Source organism: Phyllostomus discolor, chromosome 6 (genome assembly GCF_004126475.2).
Source record: "Phyllostomus discolor isolate MPI-MPIP mPhyDis1 chromosome 6, mPhyDis1.pri.v3, whole genome shotgun sequence".
NCBI classification, from domain to species: domain Eukaryota; kingdom Metazoa; phylum Chordata; class Mammalia; order Chiroptera; family Phyllostomidae; genus Phyllostomus; species Phyllostomus discolor.
The window spans coordinates 25583041-25595747 of NC_040908.2; the positions used below are offsets into that span (position 1 = coordinate 25583041).

Sequence of the window (12707 nt, forward strand, 5' to 3'; positions counted from 1 at the left end):
TTCAGAGTAAACTGGTAAATCTAAATCTGTAATCTGTATAAGAAAACCCTAACTTGTAAGTACTTGATTTCCCACCCCAACCATAACACTAATAAAAGCTCCTACTCACCAGAACTCCTATGACTGAACAGTACACTTTGATTAGGGCAAGTTCTTGGGAAAATAGAACAATCTGAGTCAGGGTAGCTTTGCTGAGAGCCAAGGGCAGAGTTCGGCATCAGGCTGGTTAGAAGACCTGAATCAGCAATCAAATCCTGGGTCCTCAATTCTCAAAACATAGGTACAATCAGCTATCCTTATTTTACAAATGAGGAGACTCAGGCTTGGAAAGCAAAGTGTCGGAGGGAGCACAGCCTGGAAGGCTCAGGCCTTGTAAAAGGCCAGACAGAAAATGTTTAAGCTTTGCAGGCCATTCTGTCTCCATTGCAACTATCAACTTTGCCGAAGTAGCGGGAAAGTTGCCATAGACAATATGTAAATGAATTAGCGTGGCAATGCTCCAATAAAGCTCTATTTATGGACACTGAAATTTGAATGTCAGGTAATTCTCACAAGTCATAAAACAGTATTCTTTTGGGTTTCTTTGTCGCCATTTAAAAATGGTTTTTACGTTCTTGGCTCAGGGGCTGTACAGAAACAGGCAGTGGGTGTGCACTGTCTACAGCCACAGTGTCCCCACCCCTCTCCAGACCACCACCAGTCCTGCAACAGGAGTGGGGGGCCAGTCCAGACCCCTGTCATAGGCCCTGGCTGGTGTAGCTCAGTGGTTGGGCATGAGCTGTGGACCAAAGGGTCATAGGTTTGATTCCCAGTCAGGGCACATGCCTGGGTTGCAGGCCAAGTCTTCCGTGGGGGCCACACAAGAAGCAACCACACATTGATACTTCTCTCCCACTCTTCCTCCTCCTTTCCCCTCTCTCTAAAAATAAATAAAAATAAAGAATCTTAAAAAAAAACAGCAAAAAAAAAAGAAAAGCATTTGCCAGACCCCTGTCATAGAATGGTGTCAGGGTAAAAAAAAAACCAATGATGTCAGGGGCAAACTTGGTCAACTATGAAGTTCTTTATCCAAAAAAAAAACAACAAACAAAAGATGCCACCACAACCTGAGCCAACACGGCACGTACACAAGCTGCCTGGACCCAGGACTCAAGGTACCCCTTGGAGTGTCAGGACGAATCGCGGTCCTAATGTCCTTATTGGTTCCACCCTTGCCTCCATGCTGGGCCTGAGTGATCTTTTTAAATTAAGTCAAGTTAGCCCTGGCTGCTATGGCTCAGTGACCTGAGCACTGGCCTGCAAACCAAAAGGTCTCTGGTTTGATTCCCTGTGAGGGCACATGCCTGGGTTGAGGGCCAGGTTCCCTGTCAGAGAGCTTTCGAATGGAAACTGTCAATGTTTCTCCCCCTCCCTTTCCCTCTCTAAAAATAAATAAATAAAATCTTTAAAACGTATATCTTCTGCTTAAAACGCACATTCATATACAAAGTCAAAGTCTTGACCATTTTCTCTTTAAAAAAAAACTACCCAAACTAATTGCTTTTACTTGGTTCATCCCTAAGACTATGCAAGATCTATTTTCCCCACCTTTGCTCCCAATTCCCTACTACTCTGTTTCCTTGCTCTTCCTCCAACAGATCAATGGCACAGCCACCTCAGGGGGTCCCACTTACTGTATCCCTCCGGGTCCTTATTCAGACACCCATCGCCTTCTCAAAGAGGCCTTTCCTGACCATGTTTTTACTTACTCTGTAAACCCCATATTCTGCTTTATTTCTTCATGGAACTTATCTCCATCTGTTTAGAATACATGGTTCTTAAGGGTAGGGGCTCTGTTTTGTTCACTGCCATGTCCCCAGCACCTAAAATAGTCTGGGGTACTTAGTAGTTGCTCAATAAATGTTTCAAAATTAATGAGTAAGCGACTGGGGAGCCACAAAAACAATTTGCAATTGCTTTCTTAAAATATAACCTGCTCATAGGTTGAAGGCAATGTATAAGCTATCTCCTATCAAAAAAGAAAATGCTGCTGAATTTGCATGGGTCTTTCACACATATAATTCAATAAAAAATATACACGAGTGCCTACCCATGGGCAAGGTATTGAATTGTATGTTGTGAAGCACAGAATTTCTGTTCTCAAAGAACTTCCACACTATAAGGAACCTAAGACATACTGACATGCAACCTCAAAAAGACAGTCCCTGGCTGGTGTGAGCACCAGCCTGCAAAGTGAAAGGTTGCTGGTTCAATTCCCAATGGGAGCACATGCCTGGTTGCAGGCCAGGTTCCCCAGTGGGAGACTTGAGAGGAGCAGTCAATCGTTACTCTCCCTCTCTTTCTCCCTCCCCTCCCTTCTCTCTGGAAAAAAAAAATCTTTAAAAAGAAAAGATAGACCATGAGAAGGGGTCTAAGCAGGGAAAGATAAAGACCTAGGGAAGTTTAAGCTTCTTGTCTTCATTCTCTCATTTACCATCTATGCGATAACCCCACTGAACAGGCCCAGATAGGGCAAGTGAATGAACTAGCCAGGGTGGTCTTCTAACTTTGATTTCTGGGTTCTTTCCACCATAGCCTTTTCCTTTGATATCTTTTTTGCCTCAATTACATACTTCCCTTTGCCAGTAAAGGCAAGAGTTGAGGAGTCCTTGCTATTCTCAAGCTAAGAAAATCATTAAATATACATAACCATTCCAACACTACAATCAGGTCACAAGTGAATTAATTCAAGAACAAATGTTGGCCTGATTTATCTGCCTGGCCAAATGCCCCAGTCCCTTTCCTAGCCATTCAAGGGCTCCAGCTTTATAAACATTCCATACTCCTTCAAACACACCACCAAACCATAATGCTTAAAAAAGGTATGGACGGTGATGGTTGTATAACTCTGACAACATACAGAAAGCCACTGAATATGCACTTTAAAAGGTCAGTTCCATGGGATGTGAGTTATATCCTCAAAAAAGCTGTTATATTTTTAAAAGGAGGTGTTACCAAATGTTTGCTATTAAAATATTGGTAATATGAGTAATACTCATATCCATTATTAATTGCATTACTATAATGGCTGTTATTAATGATGAGTGGTGCTGGACTCCTTTCATCCTGTCAGCCCGGCTGTTTTTTTTCCCCTTTGGCATTTCTTGAACATACGTGCAGACATGCGCATCAATTTGGAAAGATCTATGAAAAAAATTGTGTCCTGCGCCACTGTTTGCATTTTGAAAAGCTAGAGTCAAACTAACATTCCACAGCAGAGCGGAGCAGGGGTGTGGGTGTCAATACCAGGTCGCCACTTACTCACTACGTGAGTTTGAACGTACTACTTACTTAACCCACCTAAGCTCAGTTATAAAACGGGAATAATAACAGTCCTACTTGATAGGATTGTTATGAGACTTAGATGACAAAATACACATAAAAACTGAACAAGCGACTAGCGTATGTTAAGTTTTATTAAATATAACTGTCAGAGCCAACACTATTATTGACTGGACGGTTGTTGAATGGACTGGGAGCCATCCAGACGATGGAACACCAGACAGATTTTTAAAGAAGCAGGAAGATTTACGCAAACTGATATGGAAAGAGTTCCAAGATGTTAAGCTAAAAATCAAAATGCTAAACAAGAGTATAGAAAGACCAAGTTATAAACTCTTTAAAATCTTTATGATGTGTACATATAATTATATATGCATGTAATGTGTGAAAGTGCCTGCATGTTTTTACAGAGTATTTCTGGAAGAAACACTCAGAAACTGGGTAATGGGACTGAGGGAGAAAGGGGCCTATTTACTCTTCACGTCATAACCCTTGGAGCCATACCTTTTTCCAGTGAGCAAAGTTTTCATTTAAAAAAAATTAAGAGAAAAACAGTAACGATGACTTGTTTACTAAAAAGGAAAAAGAAAGCACCTTGATTAAAGAAAAGCTACTGACAAAAGAAAGTCTGCACTGAACTCTAAACTGGCAGCACACAGAAAAACCCTACACACATATTAAAAGAAACAGGTCCACTGTGAAAGAACAAAATTTAACTGAAGTCTGGGTTATGTTCAATACTATCAGAGATCTATTAATTACTGGCTTCTGAAAATAGCCACCTTATCTACAAAGTAAAATCACTGAGACTTCCATCTTCAGATTCAAACACTGCCTTTTTTAAAGTACTTAACAACCAACTGGATTTATATAATGCTGGCCTAGAAGGCAATAGAAAGAATACAATTGGTTTTTAAATTTCCATCACCTGGTGTTTCACTGTGATGGTTTCATTTTTTAAACTTGGACTTAAAATAACACTGTAAGAAATTTTCACATCTTTACATCTCAAAATCTCCCCACCACAACACAAAGCAATACAAATTAAAGATCAAAAGTCCCACATGAAGTAACTGTTAGAAATAATTTCTAAAAAAACAGATTAAAATTACAGCAAGAACTGCATGCTACAGAGATTTAAAAACTCAAATGAGAACGCTACTTGCTGAGACTGACTGAAGAGGCCAAAGTTCAGGGGCCAAAGAGCCCAAAAGTGACAAGGACAACTACTTCACATCTCACCCTCTTTCTCAAAGTTCTGGCTAGCAGAGGGCATTTTTTTATGAAACACTCAGCAATGCTGAGTAATTTTAAAAGACTGTATCTATATGTTCAAATACCCAAAGACCATTAATCTCCTCGGCAGTACTGAAATGATACTCAGATGTTACTAGAAGGCACACTGCCTGAAAAATCTTTAGTTTGTCTTGTCAATCAGATGTAGCGTTAAGAACATCATCATTCTAAGATTAGTTCCTAGGATTGTTCATTAAGGGAAGCTGTGAATGTCCTCACCAGAGATCTTTAACAGAAGGGATGGGCCGTCCTGGCTAGTGTGGCTCAATGGATTGAACACGGGCTGCGAACCAAAGAGTCACAGGGTTGATTTCCAGTCAGGGCCCACGCCTGGGTTGCAGGGTCAGGTGCCCAGTGGAGGCCAAGTGAGAGGCAACAGCACAATGATGTTTCTCTCCCCCTCTTTCTCCCTCCCTTCCCCTCTCTAAAAATAAATAAAACCTTTAAAAAATAAAAAAAGAATGGTCCTCATCATTAAGATAGCTTTGGTTGACCAAAAGGAAAATGGTACATGATCCCTTTTCCACTCACCCTCAGGAGATCCCACTTCCAGAACCTTCTCCACACAAGACCCCACCCAAATGGGAAGCAGGCCCTGTGTAGAAAAGAAGTGGATTCCCAGCTCACCAGACGTGGGCCAAGGCAGTTAAGCGAAAGGGATCCCCAATGTCTGTGGGTCCTAACATTGCTTCACTCAATAAATGATACCTCACACACCGTCCTAGCACTGGCAGATGAGTCATCATTAGTAAAATCCACATTTTGCCCAAGCCCAATCACTTCTCACCATCTTGATGGCTACTCCCCTAGATCAAGTTCCACATTCTCTCCAGTGCTAGGTCTTGTGGCCTCTGCTGTTGCCCCCTCAGTCCATTCTCTACCCAGCAGTCACTGGGGTTTTTAAAACACAGCAGATCATATCTTCCTTCTGCTTTAAAATCTTCCAAGGGCCTAGCTGTCACTCTTGGAATAACATCCAACCTCCTTCCCAGGGCACGCAGTCCCTGCCTGATGCTCTCCTGCCCTTGGACTAAATGCTAGCCCACGGGGGCCTCCCTTCTCTGTTCTGTAGACCAGCGAGGCCATTGTCCCACCGCCTGTGCACTCGCTGTTCCCTCTGTCCAGAACACCCTTCCCTCCCTCTCCAACGCCTGGTCTTTCCCATCATTCAGGTCTCAGTTCACATCACCTCCTCATATCCTATACAAAGAAGCGCCCCTGCTGCATTCCAGACTCTATGTTTCTTTTAATATCTGAAATTTTGATTTACCTGCTGACTTTGCTGCTTGTCCGCCCTCTCGCTACCCCACTCATCCACCAGCTCCATGAGACCCTGTCTTATGTACCTCTGCATCCACAGTGCCTGGCATGGTGACTACCAGGAGTCAGACACTGGATGACAAATGGTTAGAATTCACAATTATTCTTTAATCATGTACTTTTCCACAATAAACAGATATTAAAGGTACAGCTACTATGTTGTAGGATTTCTTTTACTGGGGTCCTAAATTGGAGAACAAAATATTTGTAATTCATATCATAAACCAAGGGCTAATTTCTTAATATTTAAAAAAAATCTTCAAACTGGTCCTGGCTGGTGTGGTTCAGTGGATTCAGTGCTACCTGTGAACCAAAGGGTCACGGGTTCCATTCCCAGTCAGGGCACATGCCTGGGTTTCAGGCCAGGTCCCCAGTAGGGGGCATGTGAGAGGCAACCACAGGCTGACTTTTTTCTCCCTCTCTTTCTCCCTCCTTCCCCTCTCTAAAAATAAATAAATAAAATATTTTTTTAAAAATCTTCAAACTGGCCTAGCTGGTGTGGCTCAGTGGATTGAACACTGGCCTGTGAACCAAAGGGTTGCTGGTTTGATTTCCAATCAGGGCACATGCCTGGGTTGTGGGCCAGGCCCCCAGTAAGGGGTGTATGAGAAGCAACCATGCAATGTTTCTCTCCTTGTTTCTCCCTCCTTTCCCCTGTCTCAAAATAAATAAATAAAATCTTTAAAAAAAAGTTCAAAGTCATTGACAAAAATGAGCAAAAAGTAAAATAGCTCACCAAAAAGTAAGATAAAGAACTCCAAAGTATATGTTAAGATGAACAATTTTTATTCAAAATAAAAAAATTAAAGCTACTAGATATCATTTTTCGAACCTTTCAGCATGATAAAGATATAAAGCACAATTAACATTTGTAGATTATGAAGAAACATGCTTTCTCATACATTGCTGGTGGGGATGTAAATTGATGTAATCTTTTTTGGAGAGTAACTTGGAATTATCTATAAAAATTAAAAGTACCCTGCCCTATGACTTAATTTTTAGGAATTTAGCTTATGGATATACTTTAATAAAAGCAAAATAATGCATATGCATAAGCATATTCATTAAAACATATCCTACAGACAAGAAACAATATAAATGTCCAGAAGTTATTCTATACAAGGGAATATTATGCAGCTGCGTAAAAGAATCAAGAGGCTCTTTACAGACTCATGTGGAACAATCTCCATGACATGTTGATAAGTTAATAAATCAAGTTTCAGGACAGTATTATCACACTGTTTTTTTGGTTTTGAAAATATGTATGGTATGCTTTGTAAATATATAAAGTGTCTTTGAAATGACAGAAAATACTATAACTTTGCTTACATCTAAGGAAAGGAACTGAATGGTTGGGTAATGGAGAAGGGCTTGCTTTTGTAACTTTTGGACTTGAAACTATCATTTATATGATCATTAACCACCTAAAACAAATCAATTTGAAAGATCATATCCATACACAAAAGTTTTCAAATTATTGATTTAGAAACCTCTCTAGATTTCTTCCAAACTTCAGATTGTGCATCATTCCAAAATTCCAGGTCAACGAAAAGGATAAGGATACGGATACTCTTATCCTTATTCCTTTTGCACAGTAAGTTTGTTCTTCATAAATAATTATTTCTTGAGTCAGTAGACATTCTTCTTGCTCTAGCACAGAAGCCTGTCCTCCTCAGCTGAGAGTCCTGCCACCTGAACACCACAGCCTTACCCACACAGCTCTTCAACCTCTGCAAGGGAAGATATATTCCTGGGAGATTATATTCTGAAATGTAAAATACACTGTAGATATTTATTGTGCCAGAATAATAATTTTTTTCTAGAAGATGCTATCATAATAAATAGTATAACAGAATTTCACTGCCTTCTCGAGCTTTTCAACTCATCTAGTTTAGAAGCTAGGACATGTTTATATGAAAAAATAATGACCATGCTAGGAAGGATATTACAGATGCCAAATAAGTAGCACAAGTAAGCAATCCCTCAGGAAATTCAAGAGGAAACTCACATTTACTAGTGCAATCAGAAAAGGCTTCAAAAGAAAAACAGAATCTGAGTTGGGCCTGATGTACGATCTGCTTCAGTAGGCAAGGGAATGCACAGTGGGATGGTGTGGCCAGTCTGGACAGACGAGCCTCCAAGTGGCGGAAGTGCTCCTAGCCCCTGGAGGTCTACTTATCAGTTCCTGAGCCTGTATGCTTCCAGTGCCCTGGATTAATTTTGATTCTTACTCATATCTCCCAGAGTTGTTATTTCTTCTCCATTCTCACCACCTCAGAGCAATCCAAGCTCTCATTCCCTCCTTATGGAGAGATCTCTAAACTAACCCACCTGTTTCCTTCTCTCCCATCTCCAATCCACAGTGCACAACCCATGAATGACATTACTTTATATGTCACTCACCCCACTTTATACCCCACTCACCCCAAACCCACCGATGGCAAATTACAGTTTGCAAAGGCCCTTCATTCCAGGCCTTCTAACATTTTCTCTCCATCCACCTCTCGTACACCATCACTGGACTCATACCCACTCAACATAATATCCAGATATCAAGCCTATGCCCATACCTTTTCTTTTACCTGGAAAAATTCTCCAGGTGGGGCACACGTGGTTGTACAGGTTGTGAACACTATAGTTTATATAAATGATACCCTCTGCCAGTGTACAACCTCTGTAACCTTCCAAAGACGGCTTGTTTCCATCCTCCTACACACCTTCAAGACCTTCTCAGAACGCTCAACTCACATTGTTGATCAGTTATGCATCTGATTTCTGCATCACCAAGTTGACACCTTTTCTTCACCAGAAAAAAAAAAAGGTACAATATTTGGCACACCAACAGTGCCTTGAACACAGCAGATACTCAAAACATGCTTGCAAATTACAAAGGGCTAAGTTAAGAAAGGCAAACTTTGGCATCAAGAGCTTTGAAGGCCAAGAGAGAAGTTTTGACTTTACTTGGCAGGTGCCAAGTATGATCAACGATCAAAATGATGTTTCAGAAATGCTAACTGCAGCAACCATAAGCAAGCAGGGGTTGAGGGATGAAACCAGAAGTGCCAGCTGAGGGGCCTTGGGGGGTGGGGGAGGCCAGTGGGGGGACTTCCTCTATAACGTGCAGCCTCCAAAGTCCTTCAGTCAGTCACCCTTCAGTTTATCTGTCTGGGATAACAGATATTGATTTTCATATGCCATCAGAGTGAAGCTTAAAACTGGGCCATTAAGCCAAGAAAAGGACGCTTTTGCCTGAAATATCTGCGTATCTAGGAAACAGTTCTGACTTGAATAATTATATACACACATAAAACACATATACACAAATTAAGCATTACTCTTATCTTCTTCCTTCACTTCTTTTGCAGTCTTCCTCTTTTCCATCTGTCTCTCCCCTTTTTGGTTTCTTTCTCTCCCCCTCTCCCTAAAATTATTATTCTTGTTTCCCATTTCTTTCCGAGTGCTTTACATTAATGATCTCCAGACTGCCCTCCCCTCCTCCCCAACCCCCCAGGGCCCCTCAGCTTTATTCAGCTTATTTGACTGTTTTTGCTTATATACTGATTTAGGCAACTCCCTAAATATTTGTACTAATAACTCAATTCTTCCACTTCCTTTGCTAATGTAGCCTCAACCTTCACGAACCTTGGAATTCTACAATTACTAGTGAATCATTCAAGGCCAATCATTTTCCTATAGTCCTCAAAGAGAATCAAAGGCACTTATGTATTTAGGTATATAAATTAATTTCATTGTACTGTTGCAGTACCAAATAAGTAATTTTTATTGGTAATTTGAAAACTCAAAACCTTATACATTAAACAAAATTAGTTTCCTAATGAATTTTCTTCCAGAGCACATATCTTGGAGCTCATGCCAAGACGTCCTGTCAGTAGTGGACTCCATGGTACTAAGCAATTGCATTTACTTCTCGTATTTATACAAAAATCTTTACTCTCCAAAGGAAGAATATCAAGTGGAGAAACCCACTGTAGTATCAAGGGAGGTAACACCATTAGAAACATACACATGCTTGTCAGGAAAAGATTACCTGGAGCAAGCTAAATTAAAAAAATGAATAAAGGGGAATCTTAACACAGTATCAAAGGTAAAACAAAATATGCGATTTTATATTTGTGCCCAAACAGGCTGAAAGTCCAATTTTACCGAGGTAAAAATGATCTAAAGAAAGATTTAAATTTTTTCTTTTCATCCTAAAGTGAAAAAAAAATGAACTACTCAAATACTGTCCCTAGATTCAGGGCAGTTTAGATTTTTTTCTTCTACCAAGGTAATGGTTTTTTTTCCCTCCCCACACTAAAGATCCTTCTGAATGCTACAGTGTGAATCTTTGGTACTAAACGGTGGGCAGGTGCTTTGCTAACCCCATACTTTGTAGGAAAGGATAGAACAGAGCACAGACACCTATTATCTAGAGTCTATCGTTAAGTTAATGCTCTATATAACAACTCCATTACAGTACGTATTATACAGACTGTGTAAGCAGTGTATAGTACACCACATTCACAATAGAAAGACTTTGTCTTTTCAGAACCACCAAAAATTGGCAAATTATTCAAACTGCTCTTAGCTCAATTTTAGATTGTTGAATGCTACCAATAAAAGTTTAGAAAAATCTAATTAACCGGTTGCTAACTGCTCCAAAGTAAACTATTATCTGCCCTTCCCCATGCCCAGCGATTGGCCCACAAGAGGGGTGTTTTGTGTGTGGACCAGAGCCGACTAGTGTCGGGGAAATAGGGGTGGGGAGTGAGCACCAACCGTCCCTTGCTGGCCGTGCCTGGGGCTTCGCTGGACCCCAAACCCAGACTGACTCGGCCGCCCAGAGGCTTACAGGACAGAGACGGAACCGACGGACTGGACGAAAGGACGTGACAGGACGGACGCGACGGGCAAAGAAGCAGTGCGTCCTACCCGGAGGGTTCCCTCCCAGGGATGGCGGAGTACCTGCTCCGGTCATCCAGGCTGCGGTTGTCGGCTGCTGCGGCGCGCCAGTCTGGCAGTGTGCTAGCGCACAACACCACCATGGACACGATCACAAACACCACCGACACGCTGGCCAGGATCTGCGCGGCCAGCGACGACGTGGGCTCCTCGAAGGTGCGCCGCATGCGCTCCAACCAACGCCTGGTGGGGGCTGCCTCCGCACCGCCGGGTCGCGCCTCGTCGCGGCCCGGCTCGTCTGCGGAGTAGAAGGTGTAGGTGTCGGACATGCGGTCGTCGAGGCGGCGCTGGCAGCAGTACTCGAGGTGTGCGCCCTCCAGGCCCCAGTAGATCATCTCGTTGTAGAAGGAGAGCTCGCACATTCGCGGCGCGAAGCGCAGCTTGCCGTGGCCGCGCACGTAGAGCAGGATGAAGCCGAAGGCCTCCGAGTGCCGGTCGAAGAAGTACTCGTTGCGCTCGCGGTCGTAGTCGTCGCACACCTCGAGCACATCGCGCTCCGAGCGGCAGCCGTGCAGCCGGCTCACACGGCGCAGCGGGAAGTCCTTCAGCAGCTCCCGGGACAGGGAGTACCGGGCGCCGCCCACATTCAGTACCACCGAGGCCGCCCCGCTGCGCCCGAAGGTCATGGTTGACCGCCCCGAGGCCCTGCGGCCCCGAGGCCCGAAGGCGCCACGGCCCCCTAGCCCAGCAGGATCTGCCTGATGTTGGCCGATCCTGGAGCGCACCGTCGGGGCCCGCGGGCTGTGTGGCCCACTCTGCCTCCGAGCTCCGATTCTGCCCTTCTCTGGCCCGGGGATCCCTAGGCTCTAGCCTCCTCGGCAGCCCAGCGTCGCTCCTAGAGACACTCCCTCCGCGCGGCGGTACCTGCAGGTGTCCAGGGAGTCCCCTCCGGCGCCAGCTCCGCACCCCACTGGCGGAGACTGAGGCTGTCAGCGCCGCCGCCCCTTGCGCCCGCGGGGTGCCCCCTCCAAGGCCGGGCGCTGTTCCCTCTGAGGGGCGCGGGCGCCAAGAGAGGAAGCTGGTGCGGGATGGCTCCTGGTCCCCAGCTTTCCCTCCGGCCGCGGTTGTGGCAACCGCCCCACCGCCGTCCAGAGGCAAGAAGCAAAGTGAGCGGTTTGGGAGGCTGCAAGGAGCCAGCTCGGAGAGGCGGGGGCGGGGCCTCCTCGCCTCCCGGCTCAGCTCGGCTCACCTCCCAACGCGCGCCGCCCTCCTCTTCCCGCCCGCACCTCTCGGGCTCGCTCTGGCTGGGATTCCCCGGCGCCCCGCCCTGGACCTCGGGCTACCCGCCTTGTGATGCCGTCCTCCCTCTCTGCTCCCGCCGTGGCCAAGAGGGATCCGCGGGGCGGGGAGGTTTGAAGCGGGGAACCCCAGGATTGCCGGGGGGAGCCTGCTCTAGCGTCCCGCCCCGGGCCATCGGGATGACCTGGGCAGCCCCCAAAGGGAGCTTTTAACAGCCCCAAAAGAGGCGACAATGTGGTGGGGAGGATTGAGGACTGGGGTGCAGGATTTGAGGGGCGGGGACAGAGGGCGTTTGGAGAGCTTTTTCCAGAAACTATTCAGAACCCAGCTCGGTTTCTGAGACCGCCCAAAGGATTTTTCAGAGAAGGCACCCCAGCAACTGCTTTTGGTGCCGACTTTGCTCTTCCTTTCCCGGCGCGGAGATAACGTACCGCGTGCGCCGAAGGCAGCCACACACCCCAGCACCCAACCTCAGGGCTAACCTCCCGAGGAGGAGAGCGGCACCAGCTCCTGCTTTCTGGGACACCGGTCCTAAGACGGAGCCTACGGGTAGTGCGCCTGGACCCTAT

General features: G+C 44.9%; 1 protein-coding gene across 2 annotated transcripts in view; it reads right to left on the bottom strand.

Annotated features, from left to right (window-relative positions):
- The window catches only part of KCNG3 (potassium voltage-gated channel modifier subfamily G member 3), a 34434-nt gene extending 22350 nt beyond the window's left edge, over positions 1-12084 (bottom strand). Inside the window, exon 1 of one of the 2 annotated variants that reach the window (XM_028517356.2) lies at positions 10903-12084. In XM_028517356.2, the coding sequence (XP_028373157.1) occupies positions 10903-11525 (623 nt within the window). In that variant the 5' untranslated portion in view covers positions 11526-12084. Of the gene's footprint in view, positions 1-10869 lie in introns of both variants that reach the window. The other variant, XM_028517355.2, reaches the window with a different exon arrangement.
- Between the last annotated feature and the right edge of the window lie 623 nt (positions 12085-12707).